Source organism: Danio aesculapii, chromosome 7, assembly GCF_903798145.1.
Source record: "Danio aesculapii chromosome 7, fDanAes4.1, whole genome shotgun sequence".
Taxonomy (NCBI): domain Eukaryota; kingdom Metazoa; phylum Chordata; class Actinopteri; order Cypriniformes; family Danionidae; genus Danio; species Danio aesculapii.
The window spans coordinates 11,510,917-11,535,030 of NC_079441.1; the positions used below are offsets into that span (position 1 = coordinate 11,510,917).

The 24,114-nt window shown below is 31.9% G+C and overlaps 2 protein-coding genes across 3 annotated transcripts in view; one reads left to right on the forward strand and one right to left on the reverse strand.

Annotated features, from left to right (window-relative positions):
* Positions 1 to 866: 866 nt before the first annotated feature.
* Positions 867 to 9,592, reverse strand: spg21 (SPG21 abhydrolase domain containing, maspardin). The gene is made up of 9 exons (XM_056462702.1): positions 9,502 to 9,592; positions 8,996 to 9,060; positions 8,142 to 8,303; positions 6,359 to 6,439; positions 6,123 to 6,268; positions 5,941 to 6,049; positions 4,557 to 4,664; positions 1,604 to 1,744; positions 867 to 1,442 (listed from the first exon to the last, which is right to left on the reverse strand). The coding sequence occupies exons 2-9, from the start codon at positions 9,056 to 9,058 to the stop codon at positions 1,317 to 1,319; spliced, it is 936 nt and encodes a 311-aa protein (XP_056318677.1). The 5' UTR covers positions 9,059 to 9,060; positions 9,502 to 9,592; the 3' UTR covers positions 867 to 1,316.
* A 1,986-nt stretch (positions 9,593 to 11,578) lies between these two features.
* clpxa (caseinolytic mitochondrial matrix peptidase chaperone subunit Xa) overlaps positions 11,579 to 24,114 on the forward strand; it is a 30,997-nt gene continuing 18,461 nt past the window's right edge. The window contains exons 1-6 of one of the 2 annotated variants that reach the window (XM_056461041.1): positions 11,579 to 11,925; positions 13,295 to 13,446; positions 15,143 to 15,260; positions 18,799 to 18,953; positions 19,060 to 19,222; positions 21,785 to 21,826. In XM_056461041.1, coding sequence (XP_056317016.1) covers positions 11,871 to 11,925; positions 13,295 to 13,446; positions 15,143 to 15,260; positions 18,799 to 18,953; positions 19,060 to 19,222; positions 21,785 to 21,826 — 685 coding nt within the window. In that variant the 5' untranslated portion in view covers positions 11,579 to 11,870. The remainder of the gene's footprint in view (positions 11,926 to 13,294; positions 13,447 to 15,142; positions 15,261 to 18,798; positions 18,954 to 19,059; positions 19,223 to 21,784; positions 21,827 to 24,114) is intronic. The other variant, XM_056461042.1, reaches the window with a different exon arrangement.

The following is a 24,114-nucleotide window of genomic DNA, read 5'->3' on the forward strand; positions in this document are numbered from 1 at the left end:
TTTAAGTTATTAATGATACTTCTTGTGTATTGGTATTATGGTATAATATATATATATATTTTTTTTTTTTTAAGAAAGGTGGTATTTTATATTTGATTTAAATCAGGCCTTCTGTAGCACATACTTGAATTTGTTTACATGCCATAAACTTTTAACGGTCAGCTCATTTGGTCTTTTTATGTTAACAGTTAGACAAATAATTGATACTGTACAGCTGTAAAACTGATTTATACACAAATACCCTTGTGTATTTGTTTCTCCATAGGGAAAGCAAATCCTAATAAATATTTATGTTAGATATAAAGTTAGATTTGTGGCCGATGCTGAATTATATGCTAAATTAAAGGATGTAATTGTTGTAAATGAGTATTAATGATGTTTACCTGGCTTTTCAGGTTAAACAGCTTTAAGTAAATAATGACACGTTATTTTTCTTTATATTTGTCTCCAAATAGGACAGCATGGTGGTTCAGTGGTTAGCACAGTCACCTCACAGCAAGAAGGTCGCTGATTTGAGTCCCGGCTGGCTCAGTTGGCGTTTTTGTGTGGAATTTGCATGTTCTCCCTGTGTTGGCGTGGGTTTCCTCCGGGTGCTCTGGTTTCCCCCACAGTCCAAACAAGTAAATGAATTGGATGAACTAAATTGCCCGTAGTGTATGAGTGTGTGTGTGAATGTCAGGGTGTATGGGTGTTTCCCAGTACTGGGTTGCGGCTGGAAGAGCATCAACTGCATAAAACATATGCTGGAATAGTTGGTGGTTCATTCCGCTGTGGCGACCTCTAAAATAGAGACTAAGCTGAAGAAAAATGAATGAATGTTTGCAATTGTAGATCATTTGAGAGAAAAAAATAAATAAATAATCACATTCTGGCATTGAAACGAATTTCATTTTATATCAGTGCATGACTCCAAACAAACAACCGCAAAATAACAATCGACAAACGCTCATAAAAACACACCCAATACACAACAGAATAATAACACCAACATACAAAAAGGCAGAAGATTAAGTAGGAGGAGTAAAAAGTGCTGAATTCAACAAAGACGTGCGTTTTTATATTGTGTAATAAGGCAACCGGGTCAAAATATGGCATTTATGAAAACCCTATTATCTATGTAATCAATTTCACTTATTTACAGTCGGTCGTAATACTTATCAAAATATTGTTGCTTGGTTTTTTTTTTCCGTAAAAGTAAAAATAGGCTCTTTCAAAGTCCGTTCACATTTAACAGAGTACATATGGTAGAAAAACAGAATACCAAAACGTGATCTCTGAATGCTGTGTCTGAATCCGATCATTCACAGGATGTGTCTCTACGATTCGTCTTCGCTCTCGCTGTTATTACTCAGATTTGTCCTCTGCACTTCCAGCTCCTCCGCGCTCACCATCTCCGGACTGATAGCTGCGTAACGTGTACCGTGAAACTGACGCAGATGTATCTAGTGAAAACAGAAAACCGTAAATATATTTGAAGGTCAAATCTTCTTCATTTTGCGCAGAAGAAAATCAGACATTTATTTGGAACAATACAAGTAAGTAAATAAATGACAGTATTATAATTTTATTTGGTTGACAGTGTTCGATTTAATGTTGAACTTACTTGTATGTACAGGTTGACTTCTGCGCTTCTGCACAGATACGGGAAGTTTCCGCCAGTTTTGAGGTGAGCTCTTCTAGCATTGGGGTACAGCTTATACATCTCTTCCTTTGCCTCCTGTGACAGGGCACTCTGATCAAACACCTGAGAGAGAAGTGTTTAACAGTTCACTTTATATTGTTTTTGTTACACTTAGGCTGAGTGATGTGTTCTAAATCTAGTTATTTGGTTAAAGTTATGCATGACTATATGTACATTTGAAGTCAGAATTATTAGCCCCCCTGTATATGTTTTCCCCAATTTCTGTTTAATGGAGAGAAGCTTTTTTTCAACACATTTCTAAACATAATAGTTATAATAACTCATTTCTAATAACAAATTTTAATTTATCTTTTAACTGGACTTAACTAGGTTATTTAGGCAAGTCATTGTATAACTGTAGTTCGTTCGTCAGACCAGGGGTTCTCTAACTTTTCAGCCTGCAACCCCTAAAATAACAACACCAGTGACCCGCGACCCCCTCTATGCTCGGAGGTGGTTAGAAGCATACAAATATTGCACAAAACGGTGCACACACACACACCAATAGTAACTATATAAACAAGCTTAATGAAGACACAAAAAAAGTGAAACAGTATATTTTTTATCATCATTATTCTTTTGTTTAATTTAATATTAATCTCACTTAATGAGAATGGTGAGCGCAATGTTTATAGTACAAGACTATTCTTGGTTTAATTTTGGAGACTTGGAGCCACTTGGAGATCGTGCTCCTTGTTCAGTCATGGCCTTTATTTTTAATGTATGTGAGTGCCATAAAGGTGTCAAAGTTTAACATTGTACCATAAAATCAATCTGCTGCAGCTAACGCCATTGCTGTGATGTTAATCTAGCATAATCACACAGCGGTCGCAATCCAATGAAAAAAAAATTTTAAAGGCTGATGACTTTATTATGTAACTATGAAATATTTTATAAGTTAAAAACTATTTTTATATCTGCAGATTATAGATAAAATATGATCATTTTAATAGTTTAATAATGTATATGAGATTTTTGGGAATCACTAAGCGACCCCCCCCCCCCCCCACAGATAGTCTGGAAAAAATTGCTTAAAGGGGCTAATAATTTTGACCTTAATGTTTTTTTTTTTAATTAAAACAGTTTTTATTCTAGCCAAAATAAAACAAATCAGACTTTCTCCAGAAGAAAAAAATATTATAGGAAATACTGTGAAAAATTCCTTGCTCTGTTAAACATAATTTGTGAAATATTTTAGAAATAAATAAAATCACAGGAGGGCGAATTATTTTATTTAGTTTGTTTATTAATATTTATTTTAACATTTATTTAATCTATAAGGGTTTGATAATATTTCTTCCTAATTTCAATTCAAATTATTGTCATTTTGAGTGTAAAACTAATTTTAGTATGATTTATTTATTTAACAATTTATGATGATTTGAAAACTAGTAATTCCACCAAATACTGATTTCTTAACTCTTCTGAGGGTAAAACAGTAGCTATGTTTCCATCCAAAGATACGAATTAAATTCATGCGCAAAATTGTAATATCACATAAAAGACGTGTGAATAAAGCAGCGTTTCCATCCAATGAGTCAAAGAGAATAAAATCGTCACTTCCTGATTTTCAGGAGCCAAATATCAACAGAAAAATTGGAATTTACTGTGGCATGAGAAGCTGAGTCAATCTTTTCTTTATTTAATAAATGACTTGCACCTCAGAACACAATGCCGACATGCAATGAACACATGGTGGCATTTGAAGGCATAAGAGACGGAGCACAGATGCTCTTGACTATTCTGGAGGTCATTAATTATACAATAACACTAATACTGAAACTGTTAAGGCATTTTAGAATGACCAATACAACATTTCAGATGTTTTACAGTGTACTCAGCCTGCTGGTTTATCTATTCAGTCACATTTTTATCATCACATGATCTCTTATAACAAATGCACATGACTTTTTTTTTCATGCACATACTGGAATTTGTTCAGTAAAAGTGTTTCCATTATAGTTTATGCACATCATTTCTTATCGAATAAGAAGTTCATCCTACTCAGTTATGCGCATGTGTTTTTTGAAAAATACATATGTATTCTTTATTTGAAAGAAATGTCATCAATAGTTTACAGAATAAAACCAATCATTTTTTTACTCAAACATAGTAAAAATATTAAAATATTTATTTAATATTTTAATTTTTATTCTTAATAAAGTATAATCGATTAAAATAAGAATAGTTTTAGTAGATTGTTTATTTTAAATATTAATTAAAATGTATTACTAATTAATATAAAATTAATATTAATTTATAATTTAAAATATTATATAAAATATTCATTTACAAATACATCTTTTTCAAACTCTTTTTTTTTTCTTAATTATAAAAAAAAAAAACTAAATTTTGCACACAAAAAAAGACTCTTATTCAACCCCCCCACCAAAAAACTGTAATATTAAAAAAAGTTTAAAAAATACTTTATATCTAACTCTTGTAATAATTTGGCTTAATATTTATTAGTATTTTATTTCCGTGTTGAGATTTGTAAAGAGTATTTGTTTATAAATCACAGTTTTACAGCTATGAAGTAAAAAAAAAAAAGTAATATTGTGAAATACTGTTCAACTATAAAATAACTTCTCTATTTTTAATACATATTTCCAGCAATGACACAGCTGATTTATCAGCATCATAACTCCCATCTTCAGTGTCACATGATCCTTGAGAAATCATTTGACAGTATTGTGCTGATTTGGAAAAAAGATCATGATTTACTTTTATTCAGCACTAATGCGTGTATTAAAAAGAGTAATGCATTCAAAACTTCCCATTTAAAAATAAATACTTCATCAAATTTCACAATATTCCAATCGAACAAATGCAATATTAGTGCGCATAACTGAATTACAAATACAAGACCACCTACATCCATTATGGTGACTGCGATGTCCTTTATCTTGTGTGGTTCCACGTAGGAGTTTTGGCAGTTTAGCGTCAGTCGAGAGGCAAGTTCACTCTGGTTCAAGCTTTCCAGCTAAAACGCAAAGGAACAGAGCGCAGTTTGTTGATAAATGAGGAAAGAGTGAGACCGATTTACTTTCCCACATCAGTATGAAATCTACGTCTAACTATATCAGCTCAGCTCAGGCACAAGCACTACATTCAGCTTGATTTATGTGTGCCCAATAAACTTTAGAGAGTTAGCATGTTTATACATTTTAGCAGATTCTGGGTCATTTTGTCATGCTCTTATAAAGCTCTATTCAGATGGTTACTGTTTCTCAGGTGTGACGTGAGGGATTTGTAATATTTACAGGGGATAGTTGGTGACTTTATAGCCATCAAATCCAAAATAATCAGGTTTTACTCTCAGGACTCACGTGAAAATAAATTACCAAAATATCTAGTCTTGTGTTTTTTTTTTGACAAACATTGAGGTTGTGTGGGGATTTATTGGCGTATTAATCTACATGTCTGAGTTTGTAATTGAGATCAATCCAAAAGTCATTTTGGTAAAGAATATATTTGATATACTTTTAAAGATATTTTAACACATTTATTATATGTAATTTAAATAAAATCTTTTTTTTTATCTTTTTTTTTTCCATAATTAAAAAAAAGATTGTGAGTTTATTATACTAATTTTTCCCCCCACAAATTAAACATTAAAGCAAAAAGTAAAATTGCAAGCAAAAGTGATTTTAGACTTTAGATTCTGTGAATAATTTATTGTATTCAGTTAATTCTATATTTTTTAAAACTTTTATTATGTAGAATTTAAATAAAATCCTTTTTTATTTTAAATATCAAATATTCTTTTTTTTTTTTTTTCTTTTTTTTCAGGCCGTTTCTTATTTTTTTCCTTAATTTAAAAAAAATGTTTGTGAAAGTTTCTTATACTCATTTTTCCCCCACAAAGAAAACATTAAAGAGATCAATCAAAAGTGATTTTGGACTTGAATTCTGTGAAGAATTTCTTGTATTCAGTTCATTCTTTTGAAGATACTTTCAAAACATTTAAACCAAATACAGTTTTAGCAGCCGGTACCCATTGACTTCCATAGTATGTTCATCGTCATCCATACAAGGAGATTAAAAAAATACTATGGAAGTCAATGGTTACCAGTTTCCAACATTCTTCAAAATATCTTCTTTTGTGTTCAACAGAAGAAAGAGACTAATATAGGTTTAGAACAAGTTGCGGGTGAGTAAATCTGAATTTCTTTATCTTTACACTTTGATTTCATTTCTCTGTCAACATTTTTAGACTTTTAAAAATGACATAAGTTAAAGAAGTTAAAAATACTTACTCTGTCAACCATAAAGTCAATTGCGTCTGCCATTTTTGGGTCCACAGGTCCTTTGGCAAAGTTACCAAGCACAATCTTTTTGAGCATAAATGAAGGCATCAACCAGAAGCTAGAAAAGAAGCATCAGAGATGAGTGAAAAATTCAACAAAGATGGAGATGAGCATTCGGTTTGAGTCTCCACCTGTTTGCGGTCCATGTCTGGTTGAAGATGGATGTGTCACTAAATGAATTGCACAGGATCAGAGAGTGAACTCGAGGCGATTTGTACGTGACTTCGGCAAATTTCTGAGCCAGGAATCCACCCAGAGAGGCACCAAACAAATGCACCTGCACAGAAACCAACAGAACGAGAGAGAAACTTCAAAAATAGGTAGTGAGAAGAGACTGATTTGTCAAAGACTCTCAGTTTCTCCATACCTTGTCCAGTTGTAAATGATCTAAAAGCTTTCTAAATCCATCGCAAAATTCCAGCAGGTCCCAATAGACTGGATACTGGAGCTGGAAAACAAGATTGCAAATCATTGGGATAAACCAAAAGTCTCAGAGGAGAAAGCACATAATAGGTAAAGAAACCAAATCAAGCTTTAAATTGTTAAAGAAACACTCCATTATTTTAAAATAGACATATTTACTTACAAGTCCCCTAGAGGTAGATGGTTGAGTTTTACCATTTTTAATCCATTCAGCTGATTTTTCGATTCACTTTTAGCTTAGCTTAGCATAAATCATTGAATCGGATTAGACCATTAGCATCTCAAATACGACGAAGAGTTTTAGTAATTTTTCTATTTGAAGCTTGACTCTTCTGTAGCCACTTTGTGTAATAAGACTGACAGAATGTGAAATGTTGCTATTTTCTAGGTCGATATGGCTAGGAACTATACTCTGGAGTGATATTACTTATTCTGATGGAATAATTAAGGCACTTTGTTGCTGTACTATGGCTAATAATGATGCACAATGCTGTTACTTATCTGGGGACTATTTTCAGGCACTGCATAATATCATGATGTACTGTAACTACAATAGAGTCAAGCATTAAACAGAAAAATTATCAACTCTTATTTTTGAATGAGATGCTAATGGTCTGATCCGATTCAATGATTTATGCTAAGCTAGGTGTTTGTGTAATATTATTAGTCATGGTATCGTAACAGTTCCTTGATCATAACTCCAGAATGAGAGTATAGTTCCTAGTCATATCAACCTAGAAAATAGTCACGTTTCATATTCTGTCGGTCTTATAACACAATGTAACTACAGAAGGGTCAAGCTACAGGAAATTTACTAAAACTCTTTGGTCATATTTGAGATGCTAATGGTCTAATCCCATTCAATGATTTATCCTAAGCTAAGCTAAAAGTGTTCCCACCAGAACAAGAGATCAACTGAATTGATTGAAAAATGATAAAACTCAACTGTTTACCTCTAGGGGAGTTGAAAATTTCATTCATTCATTTTCTTTTCGGCTTAGTCCCTTTATGGATCTGGGGCTTCAACAGTGGAATGAACCGCCAACTTATCCAGCATATGTTTTAAGCAGCAGATGCCCTTCCAGCTGCAACCCATCACTGGGAAACACATACACTCTTATTCATACTCATACACTACAGACAATTTAGCTTACCCAATTCACCTATAGTACATGTCTTTGGACTGTGGGGGAAACCAAAGCACCCGGAGGGAACCCACCCAAACACGGGAAGAACATGCAAACTCCACACAGAAAAGCCAACTGACCCACTAATAAAGGTTCGAACCAGCGACCTTCTTGCTGTGAGGCGACAGCGCTACCCACTGCGCCACTGCACCATTGAAAAATTAGCATTATTAAAGAGGAGTGTTTCTTTACGGAGACACTAATAATGTTATTTAGTATTATTATTATTATTATGGGGTATGTGTGTGCGCTCGGTTATTCACCATTTATTTACACTCAAGTGGTTCGAAACAGTTATGAATTTCTTCTGTTGAACACAAAATAAGATATTTTAAAGTAGGAACAAAAAATGCTGCTTTTGTTTTTTTTTGGAACATTCTTCAAAATATCTTCCTTTATGTTCAACAGAAGAAAGAAGCTCAAATAGCGTTAGAAGAAGTGGAGAATGAGTAAATGGTGGCAGAATGTTAATTTAATTTCTTTAAGAGATATCCATTCCAGCAGGTCTCTGTTTCTAATTGAAATGTAAAAGAAACATACGGAGATGACGCGGTAGCCCCATCCGGACAGAGCCAACACTTGCTGGAAGAAAACCTCTGCAGTGCCGCTCACAGGAGGCAGGAAGATGATGGGACACCTGATACTTTTGGGCCCGGCATCATACAGCGACCAGACTTTACTGTCATCATCATCCACTATTATCTGGAGAATACAAACATAGGCAAGAATTCTCACAAATGTGCTAGATTAAAAAAAATTGTGTATATATATATATATATATATATATATATATATATATATATATATATATATATATATATATATACACACATAGTAATTTACACTTTGAACAGCCTGTTTTCTACCTCAATGGACACTATAACAGTAAGTTTGTAATAAGTGATAGATAGATAGATAGATAGATAGATAGATAGATAGATAGATAGATAGATAGATAGATAGATAGATAGATAGATAGATAGATAGATAGATAGATAGACATTCAATGTACGTGATGGATAGAAAGATAGATATACATATTCAATATATGTGATGGATGGGTGGGTGGCTGGATGGATAGATATTCAATGTACGTGATAGAAAGATAGACAGATATAGATATTTAATATATGCGATGGACGGATAGATAGTTGGATAGCCAATATACTAGATAGATAGATAAACATTCAGTATACATATTATATACTAGATATTCAGTATACAAAATATATACTAGATAGATATACAATATACATAATATATACTATAGATATTCAATATGCATAGGCAATATATAGGCTACTAGATAGATGGATATATTCAATACACATAATATAGATAGATAGACAGAAACAACATACATATATATACTGCTAAACAGACTAATAACTTACTCTTTTCAGAGGTACGGTGCTTCTGAACCAGTTGTAGTCAGGAGACACTCTTATCTCCTCCATTGCTGAAATACAAATGAACTATCAATTAAAATAGGTGCTCGCCTCACAATACGACATAAAAAACTTGGTACTTGCGGTTTAGAGATGAAAATATTTTGGTGAATTTCGTCTGTGTAAAAGCTTGACTGTCAAAATGTGTTGATTTAACACCCCCTTCATGCAAAACATGTGACTGAAGCGCAACATGATTCAGTTAATGAATAACCGAGCGCACACACATATCCCATAATAATAATAATACTAAATAACATTATTAGTGTCTCCGTAAATCATCCAAATACTCTTTTAAACGGGTATAAGCCTGCTCGAGATGCTTAAAAACACAACATCTAATGTTACCGCTAAACTATCGCTTGTTTACGCCACATAGCGACTTAAGTCACGGTATCATTTCGAGCATTACTTGAGTAAATGTTACCCCGCTAATCAATTAAATAAATCACCTTTTAATGACTTTCATCCATAGATTTGAAAAACATCGTATCCTTTCGCTGAATCACATGACAGCGACTTCCGCATCCAACAATCGATTCACTGCACACGATCACAGCAGCCAATCAGCGACCGCTAAATCTTCTCGCCGACGGGCACTTTTAAAGGGACAGTACACCCAAAATCGAATACAACTCTTCTGTGCAACACACAAAAAGAAATGGATCAGTTTCGGTCACCGTAAAGATTCTCTCAGCATTTAAAATTTGTTTAACATTTTATTTAAATCCATAACACAGTAGAGACGAAAAGTGCCTTAAAGTTTTCTTTTGTGAACTTTTTAAAATGTATTTTCAATTGTATTCGTATGATTTAATGTTTTAGTTATGTTATTGTTATTATTTTGCACTTTTTTGTTTACTATATGCTGCCTCAATATAATGTTATATATGTTTAACATTTGAAAATAGACACTTGTTATTTGAAGGTCAAATAAAGAGAGAGTAAATAATAATACTTTTAGACTGGCAATAAATGCAAGTAAGTAAATATTATGCTATACATTGACTTGGCTGAAATTGTATTCGCTGCATAAAACATATGCCAGAGTAACTGGTGGTTCATTCCGCTGTGGAGATCCCTGATTAATCAGGGACTAAGCTGATAGATAGATAGATAGATAGATAGATAGAAAGATAGATAGATAGATAGATAGATAGATAGATAGATAGATAGATAGATAGATAGATAGACTATCTATCTGCTATACATCATTTTACTCATATATATATATATATATATATATATATATATATATATATATATATATATATATATATATATATATATATATGTAATATATGTATATAAATTTGGTTGATTTTATGTGCAGCTAAAATGATATCCGCTGCATAATTATGATTTTATATGCTAATTGTCATGGTGTAATTTTTGGGGGGTTGTTTATTTAGTAACCGCATTATTCTTTAATCAATAAATAAATTATATAGTTCACCCAAAAATGTACTTTATTCTGTTGAACACAAAAGGAATATATACTGAAAAATGTTGGAGAAAAAAGCCATTTACTTCAAAAGTGTCATTGTTCCTACTAGTGCTGCGCGATATTGGAAAATACTGACATTGCGATTTTTTTTTTTATCTGCAATATATATTGCGATCTGAATATGATTTCACAAGATATCTATTTTGAACTCACACTTTTACATTGATTGTGATGATTTGCATGAGAGTGCATCTGCATAAAATATACAAAATTATATCATTTAAGGCAAAGTCTAACAGTATTGAGATATACACTGTAAAACCCAACAGTTAATTAAATACCTCATTACTTCAACTTAAATGGAGTAAGTTCACAGTACTCATATAGATTAGTTTTGATCTGAAATGGTTTGTTGCAATCGGTTTCCTCAAATGGTTTGTGTTACCTTAACATATTGGGTTTTACAGTGTAGGAATTTAATAATCAAATGTAAAATAACAGCATCTTCTTTTTATAAATATATAATTAATACATTTTTGTTCAATGCTATAAAATTATTACACTTTTTCTTTTATTTATAATTATATAAACCCAATCAACTTAATCTAATCGAATAGTTAAAGCAGAAAACGTTATAATGTCATCTGTCCAAAAGGTTTAATTTAACTTGAAATCTTTTGAGATCCTGCGATGTGACTTGCAGATTCACACATTGTGATGCTGAAACGATATATTGTGCAGCCCTAGTTCTTACTATGGATTTCAATGGCTGCTTTTCCAACATTCTTCAAACTATCTTGTTTTGAGTTGAACAGAAGATAGACATTCATAAAAGTTTCAAACCACTTGAGTGTGAGTAAATGATATGGGGCATTTTCAATTTAAGTAAACTAGACCTGTAATAAACAATAGCAAGTGTGCTATAACAGTCAGGCGCACATATTGTACACTGCTTTGTAGAGTTTCAGAACAGTTATTCATTTGTTTTTAGACTTCAATAGCGTATTGATTCATTCGATAAACGATTCTTTTGAATCTTCCCAGAATGATTCACCAATTCAAATGGTTCCGTGTCAGAATGATTCAGTGAGTCAAGAGTGTCATCGGTTGTTTACTTGTATCACAGTGTCTAGTTGAGACAGCAGTGTGTGTGTGACACAGCTGTGCAAAGCAGCTCCCCGAACAACGTGTTTTGTATATTCAGGTGTACGATTGATTTTTGTTTAATTTTAATAGTCGGTTAAAGATTGTTTATTATTGACGGGCCTGTGTTGAATGGCTTTCAGCGGGTTAGCTCTCAGCTAGCGCTAACCTTCTAGCGCTCCTCAAATTCAAACGGTTCAGTTCGTTAAAAAGCACACAACAGCTCTGAAAATGTCGTGTACGTGTGCAATAGCAGCGAGAAAACTCATAAATTCAGCTCATAAAGGTAAGAAGAGATTTATATTTTGAGTAATATTGACGTTGGTTTATTTCTTAGCCTAGTTAGTTTAGCTAGCGCTGCTGCTAGTGCGCTCAACAATCTATAAACAAAACACAAAACATGTATGTACAGTTATTTAAACATTACAAATGAGCTTTTATTATAGACAGTGTGTTTTTTAAGGTAAAGATATACATAACATCGGATGATTGATAAGTAATTTTATCATGTGTGCAAATGTGAGTTGTTTATGTAACCAGACTGTTGGTTAAAATGACAACCTTCGAGGTGTTCACGAGTAACGTTATATTAAACGTATTAAAATGACAACCTACGATATATTAATGAAAATATGAAACGTACTAAGCTTTTTTGGGCTAAGTTGTTATTTTTAAATGTGAAAAACAGCAAAATTTTGTAAGACATGATTATTGATAATTGTATATGCGCACATATGTGAGTTGTTTATATAACCAGACTGTTTATTAAAACGACAACAATATATACATTTAATAATGCATATATCAAACCTATTAAAATGACAACCTACAAAATATGAATGAATATATAAAACATACTAATTATTTTGTGCCAGATTGCTATTTTTAAATCTTAAAAAAAGCTCAAATTTGATGATTTTTTTACTCAAATATTTTATTTATTTTTGGATTGAATTTCTTATTGAGTAAAATGTATTATTTTCATGCCACTGTCATTATTTTAGACAGTGTGTTTTTTTAACAGTAAAAATATACATAACATCGAATGATTGATAAGTAATTGTATCTTGTTGTTTATGTAACCAGACTGTTAAAATGACAACCTTTGAGGTGTTTATGAATACCGTTATATTAAACGTATTAAATTGACAACCTACGATATATTAATGAATATATGAAACATACTAAGCTTTTTTTTGGCTAAATAGTTTTTTTTTACATTTGAAAAAACAGCAAAATTTTGTAAAACATTATTATTGATAATTGTAGATGCGCACAAATGTGAGTTGTTTATGTAACTAGACTGTTTATTAAAATGACCACCTTCGAGGTGTTAATGAATATATTAAACATATTTAAATGACAACCTACAAAATATAAATGAATATATAAAACATATTAACTTTTGTTGGCTAGATTTCTATTTTTAAATCTTAAAAAAAGCTATAATTTCGTAAGACATGATTCTTGTACTTTCAAATATTTTAGTTTATTCTTGCTGTGTTGTATTTCTTGTTGAGTAAAATGTATTTTTTTTTCATGCCAATATCCTTCACATGCTCTCCAAACAATGATGCATTCATGTGATCAGGTTATTGTAATTTTTGAGGGAATTTCCTCTTGAAGCTTTAATATTTTTTGTGTTTGTGCCTCAGGAATATCCGGCTCCAGGGTTCAGTTACTGTCACTGAGCCGTCCAGGGACCCGTGAGGTTCGTCTGGCACGCCGCGTCCCTGTGAGATCCTTCTCAGAGACGGCTGTGTATTATGCTTCGAAAGATGGGGTAAAAGACGGAGATGGTGGGAAGGTGAGATGAGATCTAGATCTAGAATTATGCAGTTGAAGGCACAACTTTTAGCTCTCCAATCAAAATGATCATTACTATTATTTATTTTATTTCGCTAATATTTCCCATATGATGTTTAATGAAGCATGTACAGGGTATCCGCGGAGTCTTAAATCTCAAAAACTAAATTTTAGGCCTTAAACTCTGCGTACCCGGTACAAGGTTTGTAATGTCATTTACTTTACATTCTTTTAAGTTTTAAAGGTCATTTCTGGCCCAAAAGTGGTTTCATTCTCTCATCAGTTGGAATAGAATAACTTTTGCATAGATTATGAGGGACATTTTTCTTTTTTCCTGTGATTACTGACATGTGCAGGAACTAATAAAATTAATTACAGCAACCTAGACCACACAGAACCTAAAAGGTACACTTTCAAATTTAGTTTACAAAAAAGTGCCTCTTTTTTTGGAGGAGTTTATTACAACAGACAACATATAGAATTATTTTAATCACTTTCAACAGTGTTTTATGACAATCATAGGCTTTTCTTTAAAACGATACCAAACTTTGCATTTACACCTCTGCATGTGGATTTGGGGAGTTTTTGAAATTGGGTAGGCACAATCCAGGCGGAAACCCTAAAATAGCACTTGACCTTGAGGTTAAAAAGTCTTAAATTGACTGAAATATTGTCTTGTAGGTCTAAAATTATTTTAAGTGGGTCTAAATTTTCATTTATTTAAAGTTACCCAATCAATCTAACACATTCAATCACCAACAAGTAAAATAAACTGAATAAACAGTCTGTTGTGCATACATTTAGTTTATTTTTTTATGTTGTTTATTATGTTTAATAGTTCTGTTGCAAAAAATATATGTATGTAACTTGGGTCTGCTTGTTTTGACACTTTATTCAAAATATGTGGCTAAGAAATAACTAATTAGAATTACAGACAAATCATATTAGATAGGGCAAGTACATTTTTTTTCTTATAGACCATTGAAAGATCTTAAGCGTTTAGCCCTATATAAGTCTGAAATTTCATTCTTCGTGGTCTTAAAAAGTCTAAAAAAAAAAATCCTGACGTACAATTTTCCTAATATTTTCCTATTATATTTTTTTCATCTGGAGAAAGTTTTAGTCATTTTAGTTTGACTGGAATAAAACAAATATTTTTTTAAGGTAGAAATTATTAGACCTTTATAAGAAGTTGTTTTTTTTTAGATTGGCTACAGCAGGACAAACCACTGTTGTCCAGTGACATAACCTAATTTGTCTACTTAACCTAATTAACCTAGTTAAGTCTTTAAAGTGGACTTGGAGCTGAATTCTAGTATCATTCTAGTATGAATTCTATTGTCTATTATGCAAAAATAAATGAAAATAAAACAATATATACTGTCATCAGAGCAAAGACAAAATAAATTAGTCATTAGAAATTAGCTAAAACATTTAAAAATTAATAATTAGTTTAAAAATGCGTTAAAAGCTCCATTAAACAGCACTTGGGAAATATTTGAAAATTAAATTTAATAAATATTACATTTCTATAATTAAAATTAAATACATTTTGCCTTCAACTGTAATACAGCTTTACTTCTTATACAACAGTACGTTTCCTCCCAGACCTCAAGGGCCTGAGGAGGAAATAAAAATGTCATCCTCTTTCTGGAAATTCTTCCTCTTCCTTTTTAATCTGGGTCATTCTTTTTAAGAAATCTGTTGGTGAAGGAAGTGGAAAGAGAACCAGCTCTGGTAACTCTGGCAAAGGAGGAAGTCAGCTGAGGTGCCCCAAATGTGGAGATCCCTGCACACATGTAGAAACATTTGTTTGTAAGTGCTTGATTTACTCGTAGTTAACCGTTTCATCTGTCTAATCAGTTGAAGTCAAAATGATTAGCCCGCCTGTAAATTTTGTTTTCTTTTTCAAATATTTTTTAAATGATGTTTAACAGAGGCAGGAATTTTTCACAGTATTTCCTATAATATTTTTTCTTCTGGAGAAATTCTTGTTTGTTTTATTTCTGCTTAAATAAAAGCAGTTTTTAGTTTTTTGCAACCATTTTAAGGTCAATATTATTAGCCCCCTTAAGCAATATTTTATTTCAATTGTCTACAGGACAAACCATTGTTATACAATGACTTGCCTAATTAACCCAATTAGCCTAGTTAAGCCTTTTAAATGTCACTTTAATCTGAGTAATAGTATCTTGAAAAATATCTAGTAAAATATTATGTACTGTCATCATGGCAAAGATAAAATAAATCAGTTATTAGAAATGAGTTATTAAAACTATTATGTTTAGAAATGTGATAGAAAAAAAATCTTCTTTGCGATAAACAGAAACTGAGAAAAAAATGACAGGAGAGCTCAAAATTCAGGAGGGCTTGTAATTCTGAAGTCAATTTGTCTGCTGTATGTGTACTGTGGATTACTCAAGGTAATCAGTTTGTTTTATTACTGACCTTGTTTCAAAAGACTTCTGATTGCTTTCGGCCTTGTGCACATTCAAGTAGGCCAGAGTGTTTACTGAACTAACTGTTCAATGCTAAAAATAAATCTCACAACAAGTTGCTTTTTCATCTGCTGGCGCTTTAATTAGTAACGTGTTTTAAAAGTTGCTTGCTTTAAAGTAAAACATTAATATTGTGGTTTTTGATTTTTTTTTTCTTTTTCCTTTCCTTGCATTCTTACTGTTTTTAAAGCTTTGGATTTACTGTGTTTGTATGTAGGGATGCATTGTTTTTTTCATTTTAATTATTAAGCATTAATGTTGTGTTAAAAATATTTATGAAATTGAAAAAAAAACTAAAAATAAGAATATCTGACAATACAATAATTTGATCTATAAATCTATTTTTAATAAAAATATTGAAGAAAGTTGTGAAATATTTATGAAATTTTAATATCATTAAGAATTTTGGGGAATACAACAATTGTATCTATAAATCTATTTTAAATAAAAATAAATCTATTTTAAGTAGCATTAAAATAAAAATATTTGAGGATACAATATGGATTATTAATAATAACATAAAAATAAGAATATTTGAAAAGACAATATTTTACGAATACCTTTATTTTGAATAAGAATAAATCTGTTTTAAATATAAATATTGAACAAAGTCAGAAGTGTAATAACATAATAAAATATTTGAGAAGACTTTTTTTATCTCTAAATCTATTTTAAATAAAAGTAAATCAATTTTTAATAAAAATATTGAACAAATTCAGAAGCTGTTGTGAAATATTTATAATATATATAAAAACATATAAAAATATATTTTGAGAAGACAATAATTTTATCTATAAATCTGTTTGAAATAAAAGTAAATCTAATAAATATATTAAACAAAATCATAAGTGTGACTGTTGTGAAATATTTTTAATGACATAAGAATATTTGAGAAGACAATATTTTTATCTATTTTAAATAAAATACTGAACAAATTCAGAAGCTGTTGTGAAATATTTATGATAACATCAAAAAAGAATATTTAGAGAGGACAATTTGATCTATAAATCTATTTCAAATAAAAGTATTGAACAAAGTCAGAAGCATTACTGTTGTACATAACGTAAAAATAAGAATATTTGAGGATAATTAAGCATAATGAGGATAATTAATTACAAATAAGAATAACTCCGTTTTAAACAAAAATATTGAACAAAGTCAGCAGCATAACTGTTGTGAAATATTGATCATATTTATAATAACATGAAATATATATATATATATATATATATATATATATATATATATATATATATATATATATATATATATATATATATATATATATATACATATATATATATATATATATATATAAAAAAATATTTGAGAAGACAATCATTTTATCTATAAATCTATTTTAAATAAAATGAATTATTTAAAATAAAAATATTTAACAACTTCAGAAGCTGTTTGAAATATTTTGTTATTATAAATATTTCACAAAAGCTTTTGATGTTGTTATACTTTTATTTAAAATTAGATTTATAGATAAAAAATATTGTATTCTCAAATATTCTTATTTTAATTTTATTATAAATGTTATAAATAATAATATTTGAGAAGACAATCATTTTGTCTTAAATCTATTTTAAATAAAATATTGAACGAATTCAGAAGCTGTTGTGAAATATTTTTATTTTTAATAACATAAAAATTAGAATATTTAAGAAGACAATAATTGTATCCATTAATCTATTTTAAATCAAAATAAATCTATTTAAAAATATTGAACAAATAGGTGGCACGGTGGCGCAGTGGGTAGCACTGTCGCCTCACAGCAAGGAGGTCGCTGGTTCAAGCCTCTGCTGAGTCAGTTGGCATTACTGTATGGAGTTTGCATGTTCTCCCCGTGTTGGCATGGGTTTCCTCCGGGTGCTCCGGTTTTCCCCACAAGTCCAAAGACATGCGGTACAGGTGAATTGGGTAAGCTAAATTATCCGTAGTGTATGAGTGCATTTGAGAATGTATCCCAGTGAACTGTTTCCCAGTGATGGGTTGCAGATGGAAGGGCTGGATAAGTTGGTGGTTCATTCGCTGTGGCGACACCTGATTAATAAAGGGACCAAGCCAAAAAGAAAATTAATTAATGAATATTAAACAAATTAATTTGTTGTGAAATATTTATAATCATATCAAAATAGATGTTAAAATAATAATATTTGAGAAGCAATCTATAAATCTATTTTAAATAATAATATTGAACAGATTCAGATGTGGGACTCTTGTGAAATATTTATGAAATTTCAAATAACTTAAAAATAAAAATATTAGAGAAGACAATAATTTTATGTATAAATCTATTTTAAATAAAAATAAATCTATTTTAAAAAAAATATATATTTAACCATGTCAGAAGCGTTTTAATGTTTAATAACATAAAAATAAGAGTATTTTAAAAAGACAATATTTTTATCTTTAATTCTATTTTAAATAAAACTATTTAATGTCCGAAGCTGTTGTGAAATATTTATAATATTTATAATAACATCAAAATAAGAAATATTTGAAAAGACAATTTGATCTGTAAATCTATTTTAAATAACAAAACTGAACAAATTCAGCAGCCTTGCTATTGTGAAATATTTGTAATGACATAAAAATAAGAATATTGGAGAAGACAGTTTTATCTGTAAATCTATTTCACAATTTTATTACAAGAGTTTGTGCATGTGTGGGTTTAAAAATGAATAATATAACTATAAACTAGAACTTTGCTGTACTTCACTCATAAACACAGCAAATATTTGGTTAAATCGCAAATACTAAAGTACATAAAAAGTGTTATAAGCAAACTAGGTTATGCCCTTCAAAGCATAAAACAGTCATAATTAAAATGTTACTTCTTTTTGCAGCATCAACACGGTTTGTGAAATGTGAGAAATGCCACCACTTCTTTGTGGTGCTTTCAGAGACGGACACTAAAAAGAGTCTGAGTAAAGACCCGGAGTCTGCGGCAGAAGCTGTCAAGTTGGCTTTCCAACAGAAACCTCCTCCACCACCCAAAAAGGTGTCTATTCATTTAATAACATTGATAGTAGAAGTCATCTTTTAGTAAATGACTGAATGTAAAAAGTATTGTATGTTGTAATGTCTCCGCTTTTGTTTGCTCACAGATCTTTGCTTATCTTGATAAGTATGTTGTGGGTCAGGACCATGCTAAGAAGGTATTGTCAGTGGCAGTGTACAATCATTATAAGCGCATCTACAACAACATGCCGGCGGGCTCCAGGCAGCAGCAGGTGGAGGTGGAGAAACAGGCCTCGCTCACCCCTCGAGGTTGGTCCTGCAGTGTGTGTGTGTGTGTGTGTGTGTATAGACAGCATAGACCGTAGTATCAGGTGGTTTTCACTAAACAGGTCTTATGTAAGAGACTCATAGCCATTTGGAATTTAATCTGTTAGTTACATGATACAAATTTAATTGAGTGCTCTTGGAAAGCCTGGTTTCGCTCTATCAACTGAAAGCAAAATGAAGAAGTGACTTGTTGGCAAAATACAAAAGCATTATGCATCAAATGTCACACACGGTAAAGTATCAGGAGTAACAGATGCATTTTGATTCAGTAGTGAATCCTCTAAATGATCATTTTGTGCATGTACACAACAGCTTACTCTTCAAATTGGCATGCTTAAAGGGATAGTTCACCCAAAAAAATGAACACTGCCTCATTATTAATTCTCCCTCATGTGATTTTTAAACCTTTATAAGTTTCTTTCTTCTGTTGAACACAAAAAAAAGCAATCATCTTCAATAGTAGGGGAAAAAATTAGCATTAAAGTCGATGGGTGCCAGCTAAAAGCGTCTTTCAATGTATCATATTTTATGTTACTGAAATTGGTACTGGAATTTTAAAAACATCTCTTTCCCGCTAACATTTGAGCACTGTTGAGTGCGTTCTTAAACAGCGCTTATTTGCCATTGTGTTTACGAGCTCAACAGAATTGACTGTGATTGGCTGTAAAGGTCATCAGTTCACCAAACTCACTGCTGTTTACTGAGTGTAACTACAGATACATGGATACTGGAGCGTTTTAAAGCTGTGAAGATCAGTCGATTCATCAGCTGATCGCTCGTATGTCAGCTCATAGACAGATCAGCTGATCTTCGCGGCTTTAAAACGCTCCTGTATCTGTGGTTTTACACTCAGTAAAGAGAAGTGAGTTCAGTGAACTGATGACCTTCATGGCCAATCACAGTCATTTCTGTTGAGCACTTGAACACAATGGCAAGTCAGCGCTGTTTAAGAACTCGCTCAAAAGTGTTCAAATGTTAGCAGGAAATTTACGTTAAATTTTCAGTGCCGATTGGTATCTAATTCTAGTATCTTGATACTAGATCTGTCACTCTTTTTTTTTTTTCGTCTTAATTTTTGAAGCTTAATGCTTAAACCATGGGAGAGGATAAAATGCATGGAGAATTCTGCTTCATGATTAAACAATGCATGAAATTAAAATAAAAATACATTTAAGATGAAAGATGACACATTAAGTATGTGAGTACTGTAAATGACAGTAATTGAAGGTTAGGCTTGGGACAAACATACCATCAAAAATGTTTCTTTTAGCATTCTATAGTATAATATAGAATCTGATACAATGTGATGAAGAATGTATAAGTAAATACAGCGGGTTAAATAAGTATTGAACATATCATGGTTTTTCCTGGGAATAATATTTCTAAATGAGCTGTTGACATGGAATTTAACCCGATTTTGGTAAAAAAAATAAATAAAAAAAATCTGAAAATTTTGTTATGTTTAATAACAATGAAATGACACAAAAAGAAAGAACCGAGCCACTGAAACGTGTTTAATACTTTATATAAAAGGCTTTTTTTTTTGGTGATGGCAACCTAAAGGCATCTTTCATATGGAGAATGAAGTCACATAAATTGCTCAGGTCTTCAGGACTTCAACAGAGTGTAAAAATCCTGATGCTTCTGCTGCTTTCGTCTATCAAATCTGATCTTTATTTTGTATTTTCTATTGGATTCAAGTCAGGTGATTGGCTGGGCCATTCTATAGCTTGATTTTCTTTCTCTGAAAGCGTTTGAGAGTTTCCTCAGCTGTGTTTTGGATCATTGTCTTGCTGAAATGTCCACCCTGGTTTCATCTTCACCCTGCTAATGTAGATGTTGGACTGAAGCAGCTGATATTCATTTACAATGATGTAGGGCACAGGGTTACTGAAGAACTACTGAGAGATTTCAGCTGCTGTCTGGGCTTTCACTGCTTTTCTACACCTCCCTTGCGTCATGTGTTCAATAATTTTCCCTGCGTCATTTAGTTTTATTACACGTAACTTAATTTGAAATCTAATTAGATTTGTTTTCTTTGCATATGTGTATTTCTTTGGTTGTTACCAACATCTGGTGAAAATTGTAAGTCAACAGCACCTTTAGAAATATGTTTTCTTAGAAAAATTATGATGTGTTCAATACTTATTTCCCCCGCTGTATGTAATTTGTTACAATTATAAAGTGCTGGAGGAGTTTAAAAATGAATCTCGAAAGTGCTTAAATTTGACTTTGTATCAGCTTCCTTGGCTAGTATTCAATGTTAAAACACCAAACATCCAATAACCAACCTTTACATATTAACATTTGACTGGATTATACAGTATAAACATCCTTCCCTGATAATTTTCCATTGTGTTGCCTTCGTTAAATCTTCTAATCTCTTTCAGAAGTAAAATAACCTTCACTGTAATGTGAATCTAATCCAACAGCAGCGTTTGGTGTCATCTTTTGTCATTTGGCATTTGTACAATTCTTCATGCCACAAGGTTTACTGTGAGAACTGCTAGAGATCTGGTCATAACTGTCCTCCTTTTTCTGTAGAGCTAGAGCTAAGACGGCGAGAGGACGAATACAGGTTTACAAGTAAGTGGATGTCAGCACCCACAACCCTTATTAATGTTCATGTGTCACTCACTGAAGCCATTTCTCTGTTTTTCAGTTTGCTTTGATTTACGTTGGGTGTTGTACAAATGCCAAAACAAATCATGTAGTCACTTTTCTTCATTTCCTTTAACCTATTTATTGTTGAAGTGTTATGTATTAATTACGTAAGTGACACAATGCATGCGTCAGAAAGAAAGAATGCGGTCATGTTTTCCTACTTTAGCAGAGAAAGGAGAGCGACCTGATTTGGATTCTAGTTCATGCGCTGCTTTTGTCATACGCAGCTTTCAGAGGTTCATGTCACAGGAAATCCCTTCAGATTCTGTGAATAGAGCAGCTGTGCACACTAAGCAATTTGACCTTAGCAGTTAACAGTGCACTGAGCAGCTAGTCTATATTAAAGGTGGGAACATTTCAGTGCTGTTTTAGTATTTGTTTGGTGTTTCGTTTATGTGCTTATTTGCAATACATTAATATTTACAAATGTAACCTGACTACTGAACTTTATTATTTATTTATTTTGTTTTAGTTTGTTTAAATTTAACTTTTGAGATTTTTTATTTTATTTTATTTTTAGTCCTCTATTTTATGATTTAACTCACCGGCCACTTTAATAGGTACATTTTACTAGTATTAGGTTGGACCCCCTTTTGCCTTAATCCTTCATGGCATCGATTCAACATGGTACTGAAAATATTCCTCAGAGATTTTGCTACATATTGACATGATAGCATCACGCAGTTGCTGCAGATTTGTCTGCTGCACATCCATGATGCGAATTTACCGTTAACAAGCAGTTGGGCAGGTGTACCTAATAAAGTGGCCGGCGAGTGTAAATTCTGTCAGTTGTGTCATGTTAAATTTTTTTTTTCGTGAGCATCAAGACATGAAGAGTTCAAATGCAAAAATGCCATCTGAAATTTTCCTCTAAAAGTAGCATTTTACCCAGGCTTCTATGTGCATGTTCAGTAATTTCACTTGTATGGAAAAGAATAGGTTATTTTCCTGGCCTTCATTGTGAAATAACTGAACATAAACACAGGAGGCTTCCAAAAATTGCTCATTTTAGAAGAAAATTTCAGATAGCCCTTAGGTTTTTGCATCTGAACTCTTTACATATGTTTTTTACTATGAATTACAGAAGACACACAAAAAATGTCATTCATTGTCATTTGTTTACCTAATAATGTTGTCAGAAATATTAAAAACATACGCGCAAATGGCGTAGTGGCCAGAACATCAACACATGGAGCTCCAGTGCTCACAGCAACCCGAGATCAATTTCTACCTCGAGGTTCTTTGCCGATTCTCATTCTGTTCCCCACACTTTCCTGTCTATACTCTCCTACTGTCCTATCAATTTAAAAAAAAGTGAAAAAAAGTGAACCCCAAAAACAATAATTATTAAAAAAAAAGGAAATATTAGAAACAATAATTGCTTAATGATCTGTTAAAATAAAAGTAATCAATGTGCCAGTTTATTTTAAATACTTAAGAATATCTTGCCCCAGAGACTGTCATTGTAAGTGCATTTCTGTAAATGTAATTTATGAGGCAAGTGAAAAAAAAACCACACTTGACGAAATTAGGTTATGTATAAATAACCTAATGTCGGTAAAAGAAAATCTTCCAACCGGTTGTTCCAGATAGTTTCCCTGTTATAGAATCACTCCAGGAACACACAAGTTTTTTAATTCTTAGAGAACATCCTCCCATATGTTCTATTTATAAACACACTTTAGCTGTGAAGCATATTCTATTGGATTATGTTGATTTTAATTCTGTGAGGAATTTATTGTATGCAGTTCATTCTTATTTTTTAACAATGTTAATCCTAATACTGTGTTAAGCCCTGCTCACACTGTGAGATTTCAGCCACAATTTTGTCATCTGAGACAAATTTGGGAAATCCTAAATGATTCCTGAAATCCTAGGCTAAAATCTGTGATCTTTGATCGTTGGCCTGATGTATAATAGTATCTGTTATGTTTCTGCTGTTCAGACAAAGTTTACAGACAGCTGCTTTATTGCCCGTTGTGGCCAGATTTTTCCTCCGATGAAGTTCTTGAAGTGTCCGAAGATTTCAGACACTTTCCTGCGGTGTGACAACCGCTGCGATGAGCATCAGTAGGAGCTCCGAATTTGATGACACAATCCATGCAGCAATTGAAATGATCGCGAGGAAATGCCAAAATAGTTTTTTTCCTCCTGGTTGTAATATTGAGACATTCCTCGTGCAAAATTGCCGCTACAGATTGTTTACGTTT